The 13,307-nt window shown below is 54.9% G+C and overlaps 4 protein-coding genes across 4 annotated transcripts; 2 read left to right on the forward strand and 2 right to left on the reverse strand.

Annotated features, from left to right (window-relative positions):
• Positions 1-117: 117 nt before the first annotated feature.
• Positions 118-3,276, forward strand: BO82DRAFT_383948 (uncharacterized protein). Its single transcript, XM_025638061.1, has 6 exons — positions 118-487; positions 579-676; positions 733-1,315; positions 1,430-2,019; positions 2,078-2,824; positions 2,912-3,276. Exons 1-6 carry the CDS (start codon positions 398-400, stop codon positions 3,168-3,170), a joined length of 2,367 nt encoding a protein of 788 aa, XP_025491409.1. The 5' UTR covers positions 118-397; the 3' UTR covers positions 3,171-3,276.
• A 2,951-nt stretch (positions 3,277-6,227) lies between these two features.
• BO82DRAFT_96500 (bZIP transcription factor) lies at positions 6,228-7,741 on the forward strand. Its single transcript, XM_025641704.1, has one exon. It carries the CDS (start codon positions 6,487-6,489, stop codon positions 7,582-7,584), a length of 1,098 nt encoding a protein of 365 aa, XP_025491410.1. The 5' UTR covers positions 6,228-6,486; the 3' UTR covers positions 7,585-7,741.
• A 1,303-nt stretch (positions 7,742-9,044) lies between these two features.
• Positions 9,045-9,945, reverse strand: BO82DRAFT_354922 (general stress protein). Its single transcript, XM_025635315.1, has 2 exons — positions 9,601-9,945; positions 9,045-9,524 (listed from the first exon to the last, which is right to left on the reverse strand). The coding sequence occupies exons 1-2, from the start codon at positions 9,724-9,726 to the stop codon at positions 9,339-9,341; spliced, it is 312 nt and encodes a 103-aa protein (XP_025491411.1). The 5' UTR covers positions 9,727-9,945; the 3' UTR covers positions 9,045-9,338.
• A 766-nt stretch (positions 9,946-10,711) lies between these two features.
• On the reverse strand, positions 10,712-12,791 carry BO82DRAFT_284737 (FAD binding domain protein; the record flags this gene model as incomplete). The annotated part of the gene is made up of 6 exons (XM_025631465.1): positions 10,712-11,585; positions 11,640-11,680; positions 11,736-11,971; positions 12,031-12,186; positions 12,262-12,493; positions 12,552-12,791. 6 exons carry the CDS (start codon positions 12,789-12,791, stop codon positions 10,712-10,714), a joined length of 1,779 nt encoding a protein of 592 aa, XP_025491412.1.
• Positions 12,792-13,307: the final 516 nt, after the last annotated feature.

Raw genomic sequence — 13,307 nt, forward strand, 5'->3', positions numbered from 1 at the left:
TTATGTCTGGGCGTCCTCTGTAGTGCATGGATATATCCTGTGGAGTGCTATCGGATGTATCCGTCGGCTGCGCATGGAGGCGAAGATATGTTCACAACAACAATTCAAAGCCACTACGGGGTTTTCTCTTCAGTGGTTGAGGATGTACATAAGCGAGTGAACTAGTCTCTGGTCTTCAATCATTCCAATTAGTGCCGAATGGACATTCACCAAAGATATAAGTGAACAGACAACGTGTAGGAGCGAGTCCCCTTCGAGCCACCCCGCACCCCGGATGCTGAGGTAATCAGACTAGCTCGGCTTCATCGGGGCAGGAAGTGCTTGGCCGCTTAATCTTGCATGAATCATCCCATCCCATTCTCCAGATTTCTCTGCTTCGGATACTGCGTGATCATCAATGAGCCCGAGATCGCAAGATGCGGCGGCGCCGACCCCGGCCAAGAAGGTCCGTCTAGCATGTCGGCGATGCAGATCCAAACGCATCAAGGTGCGCCTGTAATCAGGGACTCCCCATTGGACACACACCATTGCCCACTATCCATCCATTCAACGGCTACCGGCTAACCGTCACAACGCAGTGCGATGGCGGCATTCCAGCGTGCTCAAACTGTGCCCGTGCTAAAGCAAGCTGCGTCGATGTTGATGGGCGCAACAATGACATTTCCATCCCACGCGAGTACGTGCATTTGACATGCGTGCACAAGGTTGGGTTGCGAGCTGACGGTACACCAGCTACGCCGTACGGTGCCATGCGCGGATCGAATGGCTTGAAGAGCAACTTCTGCTCTTAAATCCAGAGTTCGACCTCTCCAAAGCACCACCGATCGATCAATCCGTGTTGCCAGATACCGTCCCACGTAGAACCTCATCGACTACCCCGACGGGAAGTACAGCTGTGCACCTACCGACGACACTCGGAGAATCAAAGACCAGAAAAAGACCCTTTGATTCCTTGCATGCATCAGACAGCGAACTTCTACCGCGAACGCCTGCGCAGGTACCAGGCCCAGAACACGCGGAGCTGCCCGCTTCATGTGTGCAGCACGCGGCTGACAAGGAGGCTGCTACCCCTTCGGCCGAAGCACGCTCGGTAGCCATGGACTTGGGGATGCTATCACTCCACTCCGACTCGCGACAAAAATACTATCTGGGGTCCTCATCCGGCCTCTTCTTCACGAAGTTGATTGGGGCGGACAGTCCTCTCTCCCCAGCCACCTCCACCTCGTCGTATGGTACGCGGGGGAATTCGAAACGCCGTACTGTCCCAGGTCCTTCGCCTGAGGCGTATCGTGTGTTGTACAACAAACTTAGAAGGGTACGCATACGATCTCGTCCTACCTATTCTTTATAGAGGAACGGGCGACATTCCTGTTGTCCTGACTTGGGCCATTCTCGCTGCACATCATAGGCGCTCGCTGACCATGCGCAGGACTTACCTTCGCCCGACGAAGCCAACCATCTCATTGGTATCTACCTTCAAGAGCTCCATGTCGATCACCCTTTCCTGCACGCCACCTCTCTATTTAATGCCTACAACGCACTTTGGTTCTGCGCGGAACGCGGGTACCAAGGGAATGTGGACCGCAACGGATGGCCGGAGGAGATGGAGCCCTTCTCGTACAACGGGCGCTTCGACAAGGTGGCTGACGACGACACAACGCCCATCTCCATCTTCGCCGCAGCGCTGCACGTGTTCATGGTGCTCTCCCTTGCGGCGACGATCCTCACGCGGAACAAGAATTTCGAGTACCCGCCCGCCCGATTCTACGCCATCGCCTCCACGGCCGCAGCCGAGTGCCTGAGCGGCATTTCCGTGACGGCCCTGCAAAGCATCCTCCTGTTCATCGTGCAGGGGATGGTGGGGCCCACCAATCTGAGCATCTGGACCCTAGTGCATATCGCCATGTCCCACGTGATTGATCTCGGACTGCATCGAGAGCCGAAAGACGATGTGGACAATTCGCCCACCGCCCTTGCTTTACGACGGCTGATCTTCTACACCGTCTATAACCTCGACCGGTGCGTTGCACTGACCGATCCGCCATTCGTCTCTCTCCCTTGACTAACCGACTCGCAGATCCATCTCCACGATCCAGGGCCGACCGCTTGGCATCCGCGACGAGACCTTCGACATCCGCCTGCCAGGCCTCAATGAATTCGTCGTCGACGAAACCGCCAGCTCCAACGTCAACAGCCACTCGGAGCTGCACTTTTCCATCCACCGCTTCAAACTGGACGCCTTGATCTCAGAGATCAAAATCCTGCTCTATCACCTCCCCAACCGCGGGAACGCCCTTTCATGGCCGACAGACACAGCCGGGGAACAAGCGCGCATCAAGACGAGTCTCGACCAGTGGCTCGCGGACGTGCGCGTGACCCGCGCCCCCTCGGAGGAAACCACCACCGCACACGACGAGGATCACGCCTTCAAGCACCAGTGCAAGATCCTGAAGCTCGAGGTTTTGTATCATGGGGCCATCACGCTGCTGTACCAGCCGTCGCAGGCGTGCCCCGCGCCCACCCCCGCCGCCCTCCTGCACTGCTACCGCAGCTCTCGCGACCGCATCCACATCTACAACCGCCTCAACACGCAGGAGCATTTCTACTTCACATGGCGCAACATCCACGGGATCTTCGCCTCGGGCGCGACCATCATCTACTGCTTCTGGGCCTCCCCAGAGCTGCAGGCCGTCGTGCCCTTCAAGGAGGCCCTGCAGTGCCTGCGCGGGTGCTCCAACCTCCTCAGCATTGGTGGCCAGTGGTGGCCCTCGGTGCGCCACGGCAAGGAGAACTTCGACCGCATCGTCGACCTCACCGTCGAGCGGTTGAGCCAGAAGCACCACCAGCACCTGCAGCTGCCGCACCAGTTAAATGCGACCGGGGGGAATGCGCTGCTAGACCCCACCGCCAGCGCAGTCGACGGCGGCCCATTCCAGCCGGCTTACCCGCCGACCGATGGGAATACCACCACCAACACGCAGCAACAGCAACAAGAGGCGGTGGAGAATCTGCTCGGGTTGGCGTCGGTCGCGTGCGATTCCGGACTCGTCGGCCAGGATTTGGAGATTGCGGCGCAGCATGATCCCGTCATGGAGAGCTTTTTCACCGAGTACCTGCAGGGTGACTGGAGCTGGGATCCGTTTTCGACGGGGTTGGAGCCGCTGCCCTAACGCCGGTCGGATATTGGACTCAGCTCTACCCTATCCTCTCCATCGGCCCGGCGGGCTCCGATCACCTCTCGACAGTCTTGTAAATGATGACAATGGTAGCCGGGCAGGGATTTGGGGTGGGGGGGGGGAGAATCAAGACTGGTCTGGCTTGCAGAAGGAAAAAGCCATGGCAAGTCGGACTCCAGGCTCTCTCTCTTATTGTGCTGCACCAACATCACACGCTCTCGAGATGAGATTCGAAATCCAACCATTGCGCCTCTTCCGTTATAGCACAAGAGCGGACGGGGGAAGAGCCTGCGGGGCCGGAAGTTGTGAGCTCGCCCGGTAGAAGCTCGGCCTTGGCTCAGGCCAGATCGTGCAAGCCACCAAGGGATTTGCTCCACAGGTGGGGTAGCAGCAGGGCAGGCGGCGGCACTTGGAAGTTCGAACCCATGCAAATGAGCTCACCATCCTACACGTACACGATCGCACGGATTCGGTCGATACACTATGCACCTAGCTATCATCCTGGATAATCGACAGGGTTCAATCAACAACTAACTTACTAGATAGATAATCAACCGGTTTGACCGGTCGCCCCCCCCCTCTCTCCCCCCCGAGACGGGGTAGGTCTAAGAGCGAACTAGATAGGAAAGCGTCGGGTCTAGACTCGGTTCTCCGTACACTGAATCGAATCGAATCAAGCAGGGAAATTCCTGTGCCCAGTACTCAGTATCAATCCCCTGCATACGATCAGTCGATAACACAAAACAAGATTTTCTTCCCCAGTAGTGTCGACGGTGCTGTACGTATCAGCGTTGGAAAGGATTTGCAATGCACCCTGTCAAAGTGCCGTGCTGTGGAACGTCACACCAAGTGCTACCGGCGAGAAATTCGCCATCGTCCCTTCCAGAAAAGAATTAGACTACTTGTTATGACATTTCGATTGCGTTGCGTTGCGTTTTGTTCTGTGTCCGCGCTTATTGACCAATGAGGTAGGTGAGGATAAAGAATCCGATGGGGGTTGACGCTGGGCGACCTAGTAGGTACAGTACCTAATGAGCACTATCTCCCGTTTTAGCTGGGTTTCCAAGTGCGGTGCGGTGCGTGCTGGCGTGATCTTGCTTGTGTGTGCCCGTTAACGGACCCGCATTGGGGAGGTGGGGGGGGAGGAAGTCATTGCCCATCTAAGGTAATCCATTACAGTAGCTACGCAGAGTAGCAAAGTATATCTGATCGAATCGACCGGAACTCTTCTTTGAGTGCGCAGGAGAAAACTGTCCAAAGCTCTGGAGGATTCGGTGAGCCGTCAATTTCTTCACCACTTCACCACCAAGTCCGAAAACGCAATGCAATAATGGTTGACCATCAACCAAACTCTCCCGGCTGAATCCATCCGAGAACGAACATCTACTTTTCTTTTTCTAGCTTTGTGAGGGAAGAAGCAGCATGGCCGAAAACGTCGACCGCCGGGTAAGTTATCCGCAGGCCGCACACCAATGAGCGCCTGAGCGCTGAGGCATCCGCCAAGATTGCACGGTCGCATTGCGAACTGACTAAAAGCATCGAAGTCAAGCATCCGGTTTTCGAAGGAACTTTGAGCCTGCCCTGCTCCATTGCTTCTCTCCACTCAAGTGTATGCAATGTGCTTTAGGTTGACCCGCACTTGAGGGAGGGGGGGAGCCGGGAGCTGGGTGGGTTGTGGGCGGGTGCGTGAGCGGACGGGTTGCAATCCGCGAGGAAGAGACGAGGTGATCCTATCTCCCCTTTACTTAGTAAAAGTACTCTCCAGTTACAGATAGATACACTCATCTGTACTTAGTATGCGTGTATACGTAGGAGGCTGTGGGATGCATCCTCACTAACGGGCCGATCTCCAGGGGGTGGTGCGGGATGGCTTCATCCAAGTGGGGACGGCAATGCTGTCCTGTACTGCTTTTGTTCTTTCATCATAGATTTTTGTCGACCCTGATACTCACTGCGTCATTTTGATCATTGAAGGTCGTGGCTCTGGTCTTGTCTTGGTCGAGAAGGGAGGGAGGGGACGGGATCGGGATCCCGCAAAAAATTCAGTGGGAAGAAGCCGTGGATCGGATAAGTACGACGAGGAGATGCGAAGGGGGGGGGGCAAGGAGGCATGTAGCAAAAACGTGCGTACGATGCGACCTGAAGACTTCGTTGAAGGTTGACTTCCTAAGGTACTGTAGGAAGTACAGTACAAAAGCATAGTGACGGCAGTAGATGATTGGGATACTCGACCATGTGAAGCATTCTGATTGGCGGAACAAGATCCCTGGGTTCGAAACGGAAGCGATCAGCAGATTAGTCATCGAGTCGGTTGCATCGAAGAACAATAGGAAAGGTAAGAATAGATTGGAAGCAGAGTGAGAGTCAATGGATAGCCATGGATACTATCAGAGACAGTAGGATAAGGATATCTCGGCAGGATCTACAGTACGCTTCTAGACAATTCGTTGCATTTGGTCCGGTACAGTACCTACCGACCTACCTTCCTACTTGGTCGGATGAGGCGGGAAGTACTGGAGTAAGCAGATCGACTGGAGACGTCATTTTCCAAATCCAAATCCAAATCCCTCTCCTCCCCGCGATCCAAGATATCAACCTCAATGAATTTTCGCTGGAGATGGACACCACCTGGATCCATCGGGTCGAGCCCACCGGAGTATTGGTGCATCCAATCATGTCCTCTGGATACATCCTCCTGCCCCCTGTCAACGTCCTTCCCATCGTTCCTTGAACTGCATTGAAGCAAAATCTCTCGCGCTCTGCTGTGAGAGCCGATCAACTGCCCATTCATAACCCCCAAGGCCTCTCCCGGAAATATCCTCTAGTTCTTTCGCCCGTCTCAACTCTTTTTCTTTTTTCTTTTCATCTTAGTGTCAAAACTGGTTGGCCCGCATGCATCGTCATTGCCGGGTCCTCAGTTGGGGAGTGCGCTCGGTTTCTAATAAAGATGTGTAATACTCCACCACACCACCCCCCTCCTACAACATACTACCTACTCATACTCACACTACCCAGCTACTATACCTTTGACATACCTTCCTGCTGTCCTACCTACCTTCCATTGGACTTACCCTGCTGAAAACTGACTACTGGTGATCACGGCAAGAACCCTCCTGTCACTATCCCATATAGTTACACAAATTCTGTCACTTCCCTGAGATTGTCTACCACGTCCCTTCCGGTTGCGCGTCTCCTTCAATCTGAACACCGTGCAGTGGCAATTAGCTTGTCCTTTGCGTAAGACGAAAAGTCCAACCCCGAATTGATTCGTGCACCGCACCACCTTTCTGTGAAAGAAAAGCATACAGTGATGTCCGTCAATCTCGACCACGCCTCCATGCCAGGGGCGCCGTCCAAGTCCGAAATTACCTGGACAGGCCCAATGCCGTTCTTCCTGGACAGCACAATCTCCTCCGAGTTCCTGACGATGCCATTGTTCGAGGGGATGCAAGAATGGTCGATGAGCGGGAGCACCCCGGGTGCTGCAGCCCCCGCCGCATCGGAGCGGTTCGACGGGTTCCAACAGCAACCGCAGCAACAAAAGCAGGCGCACCCATCACCACCACCGCAGCAACAACAAAGCTTCATGAATGCATACATTGAACCGAACCTCTTCTCGCCCGACCAACCCATGCCTGCCCACGTCCACCAACAGCAACAGCAACACCCGCACCTCGCCTCGAAAGAACCCCTCCTCGACCCCACCATGCACCCCTTCGCCGCCAGCACAACCTCCTCCTACCCCGTCCCAATGCACGAGATCACATCCCGCGGGAGCATCAGCGACCAATCGCACCGCAGCAGCTACGGCAGCATCAGCAGCATCAGCAGCAGCAGTAGCAGCGGCAGCAGCACGACGGGCTACAACGCGGCGCGCCGGCCCAGCGAGCCGGTCTTCTCGCCGACCCACGACGCGGTGGAGCAGCAGAAGCGCGAGCGGTTCCTCGAGCGCAACCGCGTGGCGGCCAACAAGTGCCGGCGCAAGAAGAAGGAGCACACGCGCCAGCTGGAGAGCCGGTGCATGGAGGTGACGCAGGCCAACACGCGGCTGGAGTCGGAGGTCAGCCAGCTGCGCAGCCAGATCCTGGAGCTGAAGAACGAGCTCCTGCGGCACTCCGGCTGCGACGACCCGGCCATCAAGGCCCATCTGGCGCGGATGGTGGCCCACCTCTCGCAGCGGAGTGCCTCGGTCTCGGGCGCCAGTGAGGCCTCGGCCAAAGAGGACGGTGGCCCGCTGGGTCGGTCATCGCGGTCCACGCCGCTGTCTCCGGCGCATCAAAGCGATGCGAAACAGGAGGTTGCGCCGGAGGCTGCGTATGGATTCGATGATATGCTTCACTTGCCTAACGCTGGTGATTCAAAAACAGATGAGCAGGAGGAGGGAGTGAAGATACAGGAGAGTCCGTGATCGTATCCGACCATGCGGACGACTACAATTTACACGACTTTCTTACGGTTTCTCTTAGGGATATATGGGATTGGTCCTCTCCTCTTTTTCTCCTTACTTTCCTTGTTGGACTTTCTACATTGAGTTGTGCGTCTGGATGTACACCAGTGCGCTGTCCGGCGACGCGGGCAGTTAAGTGTATGGGGATGGGGGCGTACCGGTTAAGTTTCTGGGACAAAGGAGGCGGCTTCACTCATTGCATTTTGTAAACCAAGCAAGCGCCAGCGGATTGATTCATTGTTTTTCTCGACTGTCAAAAAGAACTATTCATGACATGAAACACAAAAATTACCACTACAAGAAAATAACACAACATTTTCCAATCGGACAGAATTTTCCAATCAAACCTTCGAACATCTCAACCGCCAGTATCAGTAATTTCCTCTACTTCCCCCGGAGAAACGTAATGATAGGGATGGGATGTCGAGCTCTACCGAAGAATCTCACCGACGGACCACCAAAAAGCAAGCAGCCATGAATGATGTCACGACTTCGAGCTGACTCGGGACTTTGTCGGGTTTACCCAAACAGGCAAAGTCACAGTCCTTCCGCCGTCCCCAGTGCGCCCCACGCAGCGTTTAGTCGGGGCCAACTGGATTGCTGTCCTATGTAAAAAGCCTTATCCCCACTATAACTTTAGTCTACCTGCACACTTCATGTGGGCTGCAGCCAAGCATGTTTCAAAACGTCTAAGCTTGCCCTTTCCCCGTCTTGCCGTGTTTCACTCACACTAACCCTTCCGATTGATCGCTTTGGAGAATTTTTGGGGCATGGGTGGGGATTCGAGAGGACGGGGGAGGGGGAGTTGGGAAAAAGCACGATTTAGGATTTGGAGGGATTCGTGCGATCATCTTTGACTAGCCCTGGGATTGGGGGTTCAGTGTGGGTCTTGGGTTGGTGTCTGGTCTGTGCTTTGACACACGGGCTGGACATACTTATACGGAGGACGTACTATGTACGTCCTCGTAACTTTATGTAGAGATCGTGGAAGCTAAAAATGGAATGCCATCGGTATGGATGTCACGACTTGGTTGGGCTTGGTTGGGCGGTCTCCGATCGGACTCTGTACTGTAAATACATACGTATAGTACACATGCAGATGGACGGGGTCCTTGGTGGCGAACGAACAGTCCACACGAGATCTGTCCGGCTTTCTTGGATCGACTCGACGCTCGCTTCGATGCTCGCTTCGACTCTCGCAATTCAGTCCTGGCTCAGCTCGCTGTCTACAGCGCTTGGCGCTATCCTCACTCATCTCAACTCCAGACTCTTGCTGGCAACCTTAGATAGATACCTGATAAGGGAAGCCTAAGCACTAGATAGAGTAGAGGACAGGCGGTACCGTGCCTGCAGGGTGTGGGTGGGACTGCTGACGTTTTACGATATGAAAGCACCGCACACAGGTCAGTTTTAAGTTTTGTACTCGGGCCACTTTGATTCTTTCGGAGTATACAGTACGTGAATCCATGAATCCACCGCTATTTGCCATTGCCATAGCGTTCTGATAACCAGATGCCTAACGTACAGTTCCCCGATCCCTGTCAACCGCCATTCCATATCGCACAACGACAGCAAAAATACAATCAAAATCATTGCACGTCATAAGCGTCGCATCACGTCACGTTCATCATAAGATTTCCCCGAACACCCCCAACTGCTCAAAACATCGTCGGTGGGTGGTGAGGCTGAGGGGCTGCGGCCCGCTGGTTTACTGTTTACTCCTCCGGGGTGTCCGCCGTGCGGGAGCCGCCTTTCCGGCCAGCCTCGCGGGCGCGGGGGTCGCCGGGCTCGAAGCTGCCGCCGGAGTGCTGCCCGCCCTTGTGGCCGGCCTCGCGGGCGCGCGGGTCGCCCGGTTGGAAGCTGCCGCTGGACGCGTGGCCGCCCATCGAGGCGATGTTGCGCTATCATTTTTGAGTGAGTGACGGACCCCAAGAGTTAAGGAGGGGTGAAGGATCGGGGCGATGATGGAGCACCCACCTGCTTGTCCTCGTCCATGCTGGCGAACCCGCCGGAGTGGCTGGATTGGCCGCCCTTGCGGGCGATGTTCTGCACTTCCTCGTGGGGGCGGTTGGAGAAGTTGCCGGGGTTGGTGTTGTGAGCCATTTTGATGTGAACACGGGTGGTTTAAGTTGAGGGCTTGGTCGCTAGTGCTGAGTTGCGTCGGTGATGAAGATATGTCAGTGTGGTTGGATCGGCTACCGAGACCAGGGTGTCCCGGTCGGGGATATTTATGCTCGGGGACACGGTCGACCAGCCAGAACCTGATTCCTAATCGATGTCACTTCAGATCCCATTTTACGTACTATGTATCTCTGCGAGGTGTTGATACGAGGCGATGATGCGGTGGTTGAGGGGAAAGTACGGATGTGAAGTCATGCTCGACATCATCTTGGCGGGGTTTCCAGGGGACCGGCCTCTCCAGAAGAAAGGAGTGCAGTGAAACCCCGCAGTTTTGCTGGCTCTCGATCGCCAGACAGTGGCCGGCAGATCGGGGTCATGATCGGGGATTTTCGATGGTCCCTGCCCTGCTGAAATGTGGTCATCATGATGATTCGGTGCCGGGAGCTTGGGGGGATTGAGTTTCGAGGGATTTGCGCTGCAGAGGGGGAGGTGGTAGGGAGTGGTGGTGTTTGGCCTGTTGGAGGAGCTGTCCGGGAGGAGGGATTAGGGCTAGGTCACCAGTGAAGGTGTGGAGTGACCCTACTTCATCATGACGGAAGTGGGGCGCTCTCGTGGACCCAGATCTACATCTCGAATCCGACAGATCATTCGATCGGCATCCAAGGCTTGTGTCGTGCAGATTTGGGGCTTTCTCGATTCGACATAACACGGATGCCAGGGCTGGCAGGGTCCCGGAATATGGCAACGCATCTGCTGCTGCCTTGCCTTGCATGTGAGCGAGCCATGTATAGCCGGGTTCGCGACAACATATTGGCGAGAGGCCAAAGCAAGGGATATTTATGTAAGCTAACATGGCAATGATATCAACTTTCTGATGGGGAGAGACCATGTTTCGAAAAGCTCTTCATTCAAGACCAGTATCTACATTGTAGCCATAGTAGCCATTCGGTACATTACGTCCATCGTCTTACCTGTCTAAAAACGCAGAAAAGTAATCCTCCAGACCACTCACATCCTCCAAAGCCCCAATCCAACCAACATGCTGGTCCGGTCGACAAAGCACAACGCACCCAGCATTCCTGTCAATCCTATAGCCGTCGTAAGCACCACGACACCCTGGATCGTACGAGCCCTCGTCCGTGAATACCCTCGTGTAATCCCATCCCCACGTGTCGTCAAACGGGTGGAAGATTTCAGGGAGTTCAAGGAACTCGACTGATGTGCGTGGGCTTGCATGCACGAGGATCGTCTCCAGGAGCCACCCAGCATGGGTCCCGTACCGCTTCTCACACATGCGTGCAAGCAGCGGCTGCTGGCTGAACGTCTTGGCAAATGAATCCAGACGCACACGAGTGTCTGCTTGACGAATATCCCCGGCAAAGACCAGCAGTCTCCACGACCCATCGCTTGAAAGTCTGGTCATCAGGTTGATCGATGCAGCTTCGGCATGGTTGACCACATAGAACGGATCCAACCGTCTTCCTACTTTGATGTTCTTTGCCAAACCCTGTGTAGTCTGGTCTGCAATGAGGAGATCAGGACCGTAGGTCACCCCTAGACCCGATATGAACTCGGAGTACTGGTCCCGAACCGATTCAATCCCCTTGGCCGCGCCGGTGTTTTTCTCATACGCCCCGACCAGCTGCGCATCCAGCTCCAACAATTCCTCTGCCACCGGTCGTCTTTCAGACTCGTAGGTTTCCAGTATCCTTGGGCTTGCAGCTCCGGTGATGACCGCACCTAACTTCCAAACCAGGTTGTATGTATCCTGCATCGACACATTCATCCCTTGACCTGCCTTTGGGGAGTGAGTGTGGGCAGCATCGCCAGCCAGAAATATTCTTATGATGGTCAGTGGAACGTCTTGTCTGAAACCAAGTCCAGGCTTACGTTACCTGTCGTGGGGCCGGAGTTGCTTGACAAGCTGCTGTTTTATCTTTGCTTTGCTGTCAGAGTGATGAGAAGGAGGGTTCGGGATGTGACGTGCATACTGAGTATAAAGAGTACCAATCGCAATGTTTGTACTCCAACTTGTACGGTTTCATCATGCTCTCCGCCGTCCTAACCAGCTCATCAAGCGATGGCTCATGCTTTGTATCGTGGCCATTGTAGAGCTCTTTGTCGCCCTTGGGATGGATGTAGAACCGAACCAGCCGGTTCTCTCTGGGTGCGGTCATCATACTCCCACGGTCGCCGGAGCTAATCGCACACGACTGACGAATGTCCGCTATGTGATGTCTTAGCACGAATCAAGATGCAGAGTCTTGGCCTTCACCATGCACGTACGGAAATCCGTAATAGGGGCAATGTCAAATACCGCCCAGGTCGACTCCCCCAGATTCTTATCGACTGGGACATGCAACTGGTTCCGGGTCCAGCCACGTGCACCGTCACATGCAATCAGATAGCGACAGTGAATCGTCTCCGAGCCATCGGTCGTGTCTGGGTAGTGTAAGCCACGTTCCAATGCACGATAGATAAGGTCCCTCCCCAAGAAAGGCTTACCTTGCGCCTCACCCGACACGACCCCAACGGCCACTTTGTGATCCGTCTCGGACTTGGACTCCGATAGTGCCAGCTCCCGTGCTCGAGTCCTGTATTCAACGTGCATCCTCATCTCGTGGAGATAGTCGAGGAAGACCTGCTCCGTAGCGCCCTGGTTTAGCAGCCTTTGATCATACACGGAGCTCCCGGGCAACGACGGGGTTCGTTTGCGCCGCTCGATGTGCCCGGTGCTCCCATTCATCGCCTACATCCCCTTGATCAGCCTCCCGCAGCCCAATTGTAGACGGTGCGACAGTCCTTACCCAGTACGCCATCTCCGTATGTCGCACCGACTTCCGCAGGACGGGATCAACGATCCCAAAGCTGTCCAGGATCTCCAGCGTGCGACTCTGCAGCCCGTCCGCGTGACCCGTGGGTGTCCGCCCGGGCTTCTGGTCGATGATCCGCGTCTGCATCTGGAACTGCGCCGCCCAGCAGGCTGCCATTAGCCCGGCCGGGCCGGCGCCGATAATCAGCAGATCGGTGTACGATTCGTTTCCCATTGTTGCATGCTGATGGTGTTGCTCTGCCTCTGATCTGTTTCCTGAGCTTTATGCATCCAGTAGCTGTCGTGTGCGCATTGCATCACTGGTCAAGTGGTACGGTTGCGTATGAGGAGATAAACCCGGTTTCAGTTGACTTTTCTGTTTTCCGGGGGGCGCTTATCCATACCACATATCGACGTCATTGCATCACCACCCAACCCAAAACAGCTTCCTTCTTTTCTGTGTCTATGAAGAATGGCGTTGATGGAGGATGTGGGTAGGGCCATCCTCTCCATCCTCACTTCAGAGGGTGATTTTCACCTCCCACGCTCGGGTCAACGTGCACGTCTGCATAATTAGGTAATCGTTCCCATAATGCAAGTCTAAGAATGCGCATGTTTAGAAAGTGGTTGACCGCCAACTTCTTCCGGAATGAACTTTTTGATTGTGAGCCTTGTGCGAGGGATTCACGATACATCAGTTTATTCGGTAGGATAAATGGATGGATGGTAAATCAAACATAGCACTATCGCC

This window comes from Aspergillus uvarum (genome assembly GCF_003184745.1).
Source record: "Aspergillus uvarum CBS 121591 unplaced genomic scaffold BO82scaffold_31, whole genome shotgun sequence".
Lineage (NCBI taxonomy): Eukaryota > Fungi > Ascomycota > Eurotiomycetes > Eurotiales > Aspergillaceae > Aspergillus > Aspergillus uvarum.

Bases quoted from the DNA above. Each gene is read 5' to 3' on its own strand.
- BO82DRAFT_383948 (XM_025638061.1), top strand. From the start codon at position 398: ATGAGCCCGAGATCGCAAGATGCGGCGGCGCCGACCCCGGCCAAGAAG. The intron at 488-578 runs GTGCGCCTGTAA...GTCACAACGCAG, and splicing joins GCAGATCCAAACGCATCAAG to TGCGATGGCGGCATTCCAGC. The intron at 1,316-1,429 runs GTACGCATACGA...GACCATGCGCAG, and splicing joins TGTACAACAAACTTAGAAGG to GACTTACCTTCGCCCGACGA.
- BO82DRAFT_96500 (XM_025641704.1), top strand. From the start codon at position 6,487: ATGTCCGTCAATCTCGACCACGCCTCCATGCCAGGGGCGCCGTCCAAG.
- BO82DRAFT_354922 (XM_025635315.1), bottom strand. From the start codon at position 9,726: ATGGCTCACAACACCAACCCCGGCAACTTCTCCAACCGCCCCCACGAG. The intron at 9,525-9,600 runs GTGGGTGCTCCA...CAAAAATGATAG, and splicing joins GCATGGACGAGGACAAGCAG to CGCAACATCGCCTCGATGGG.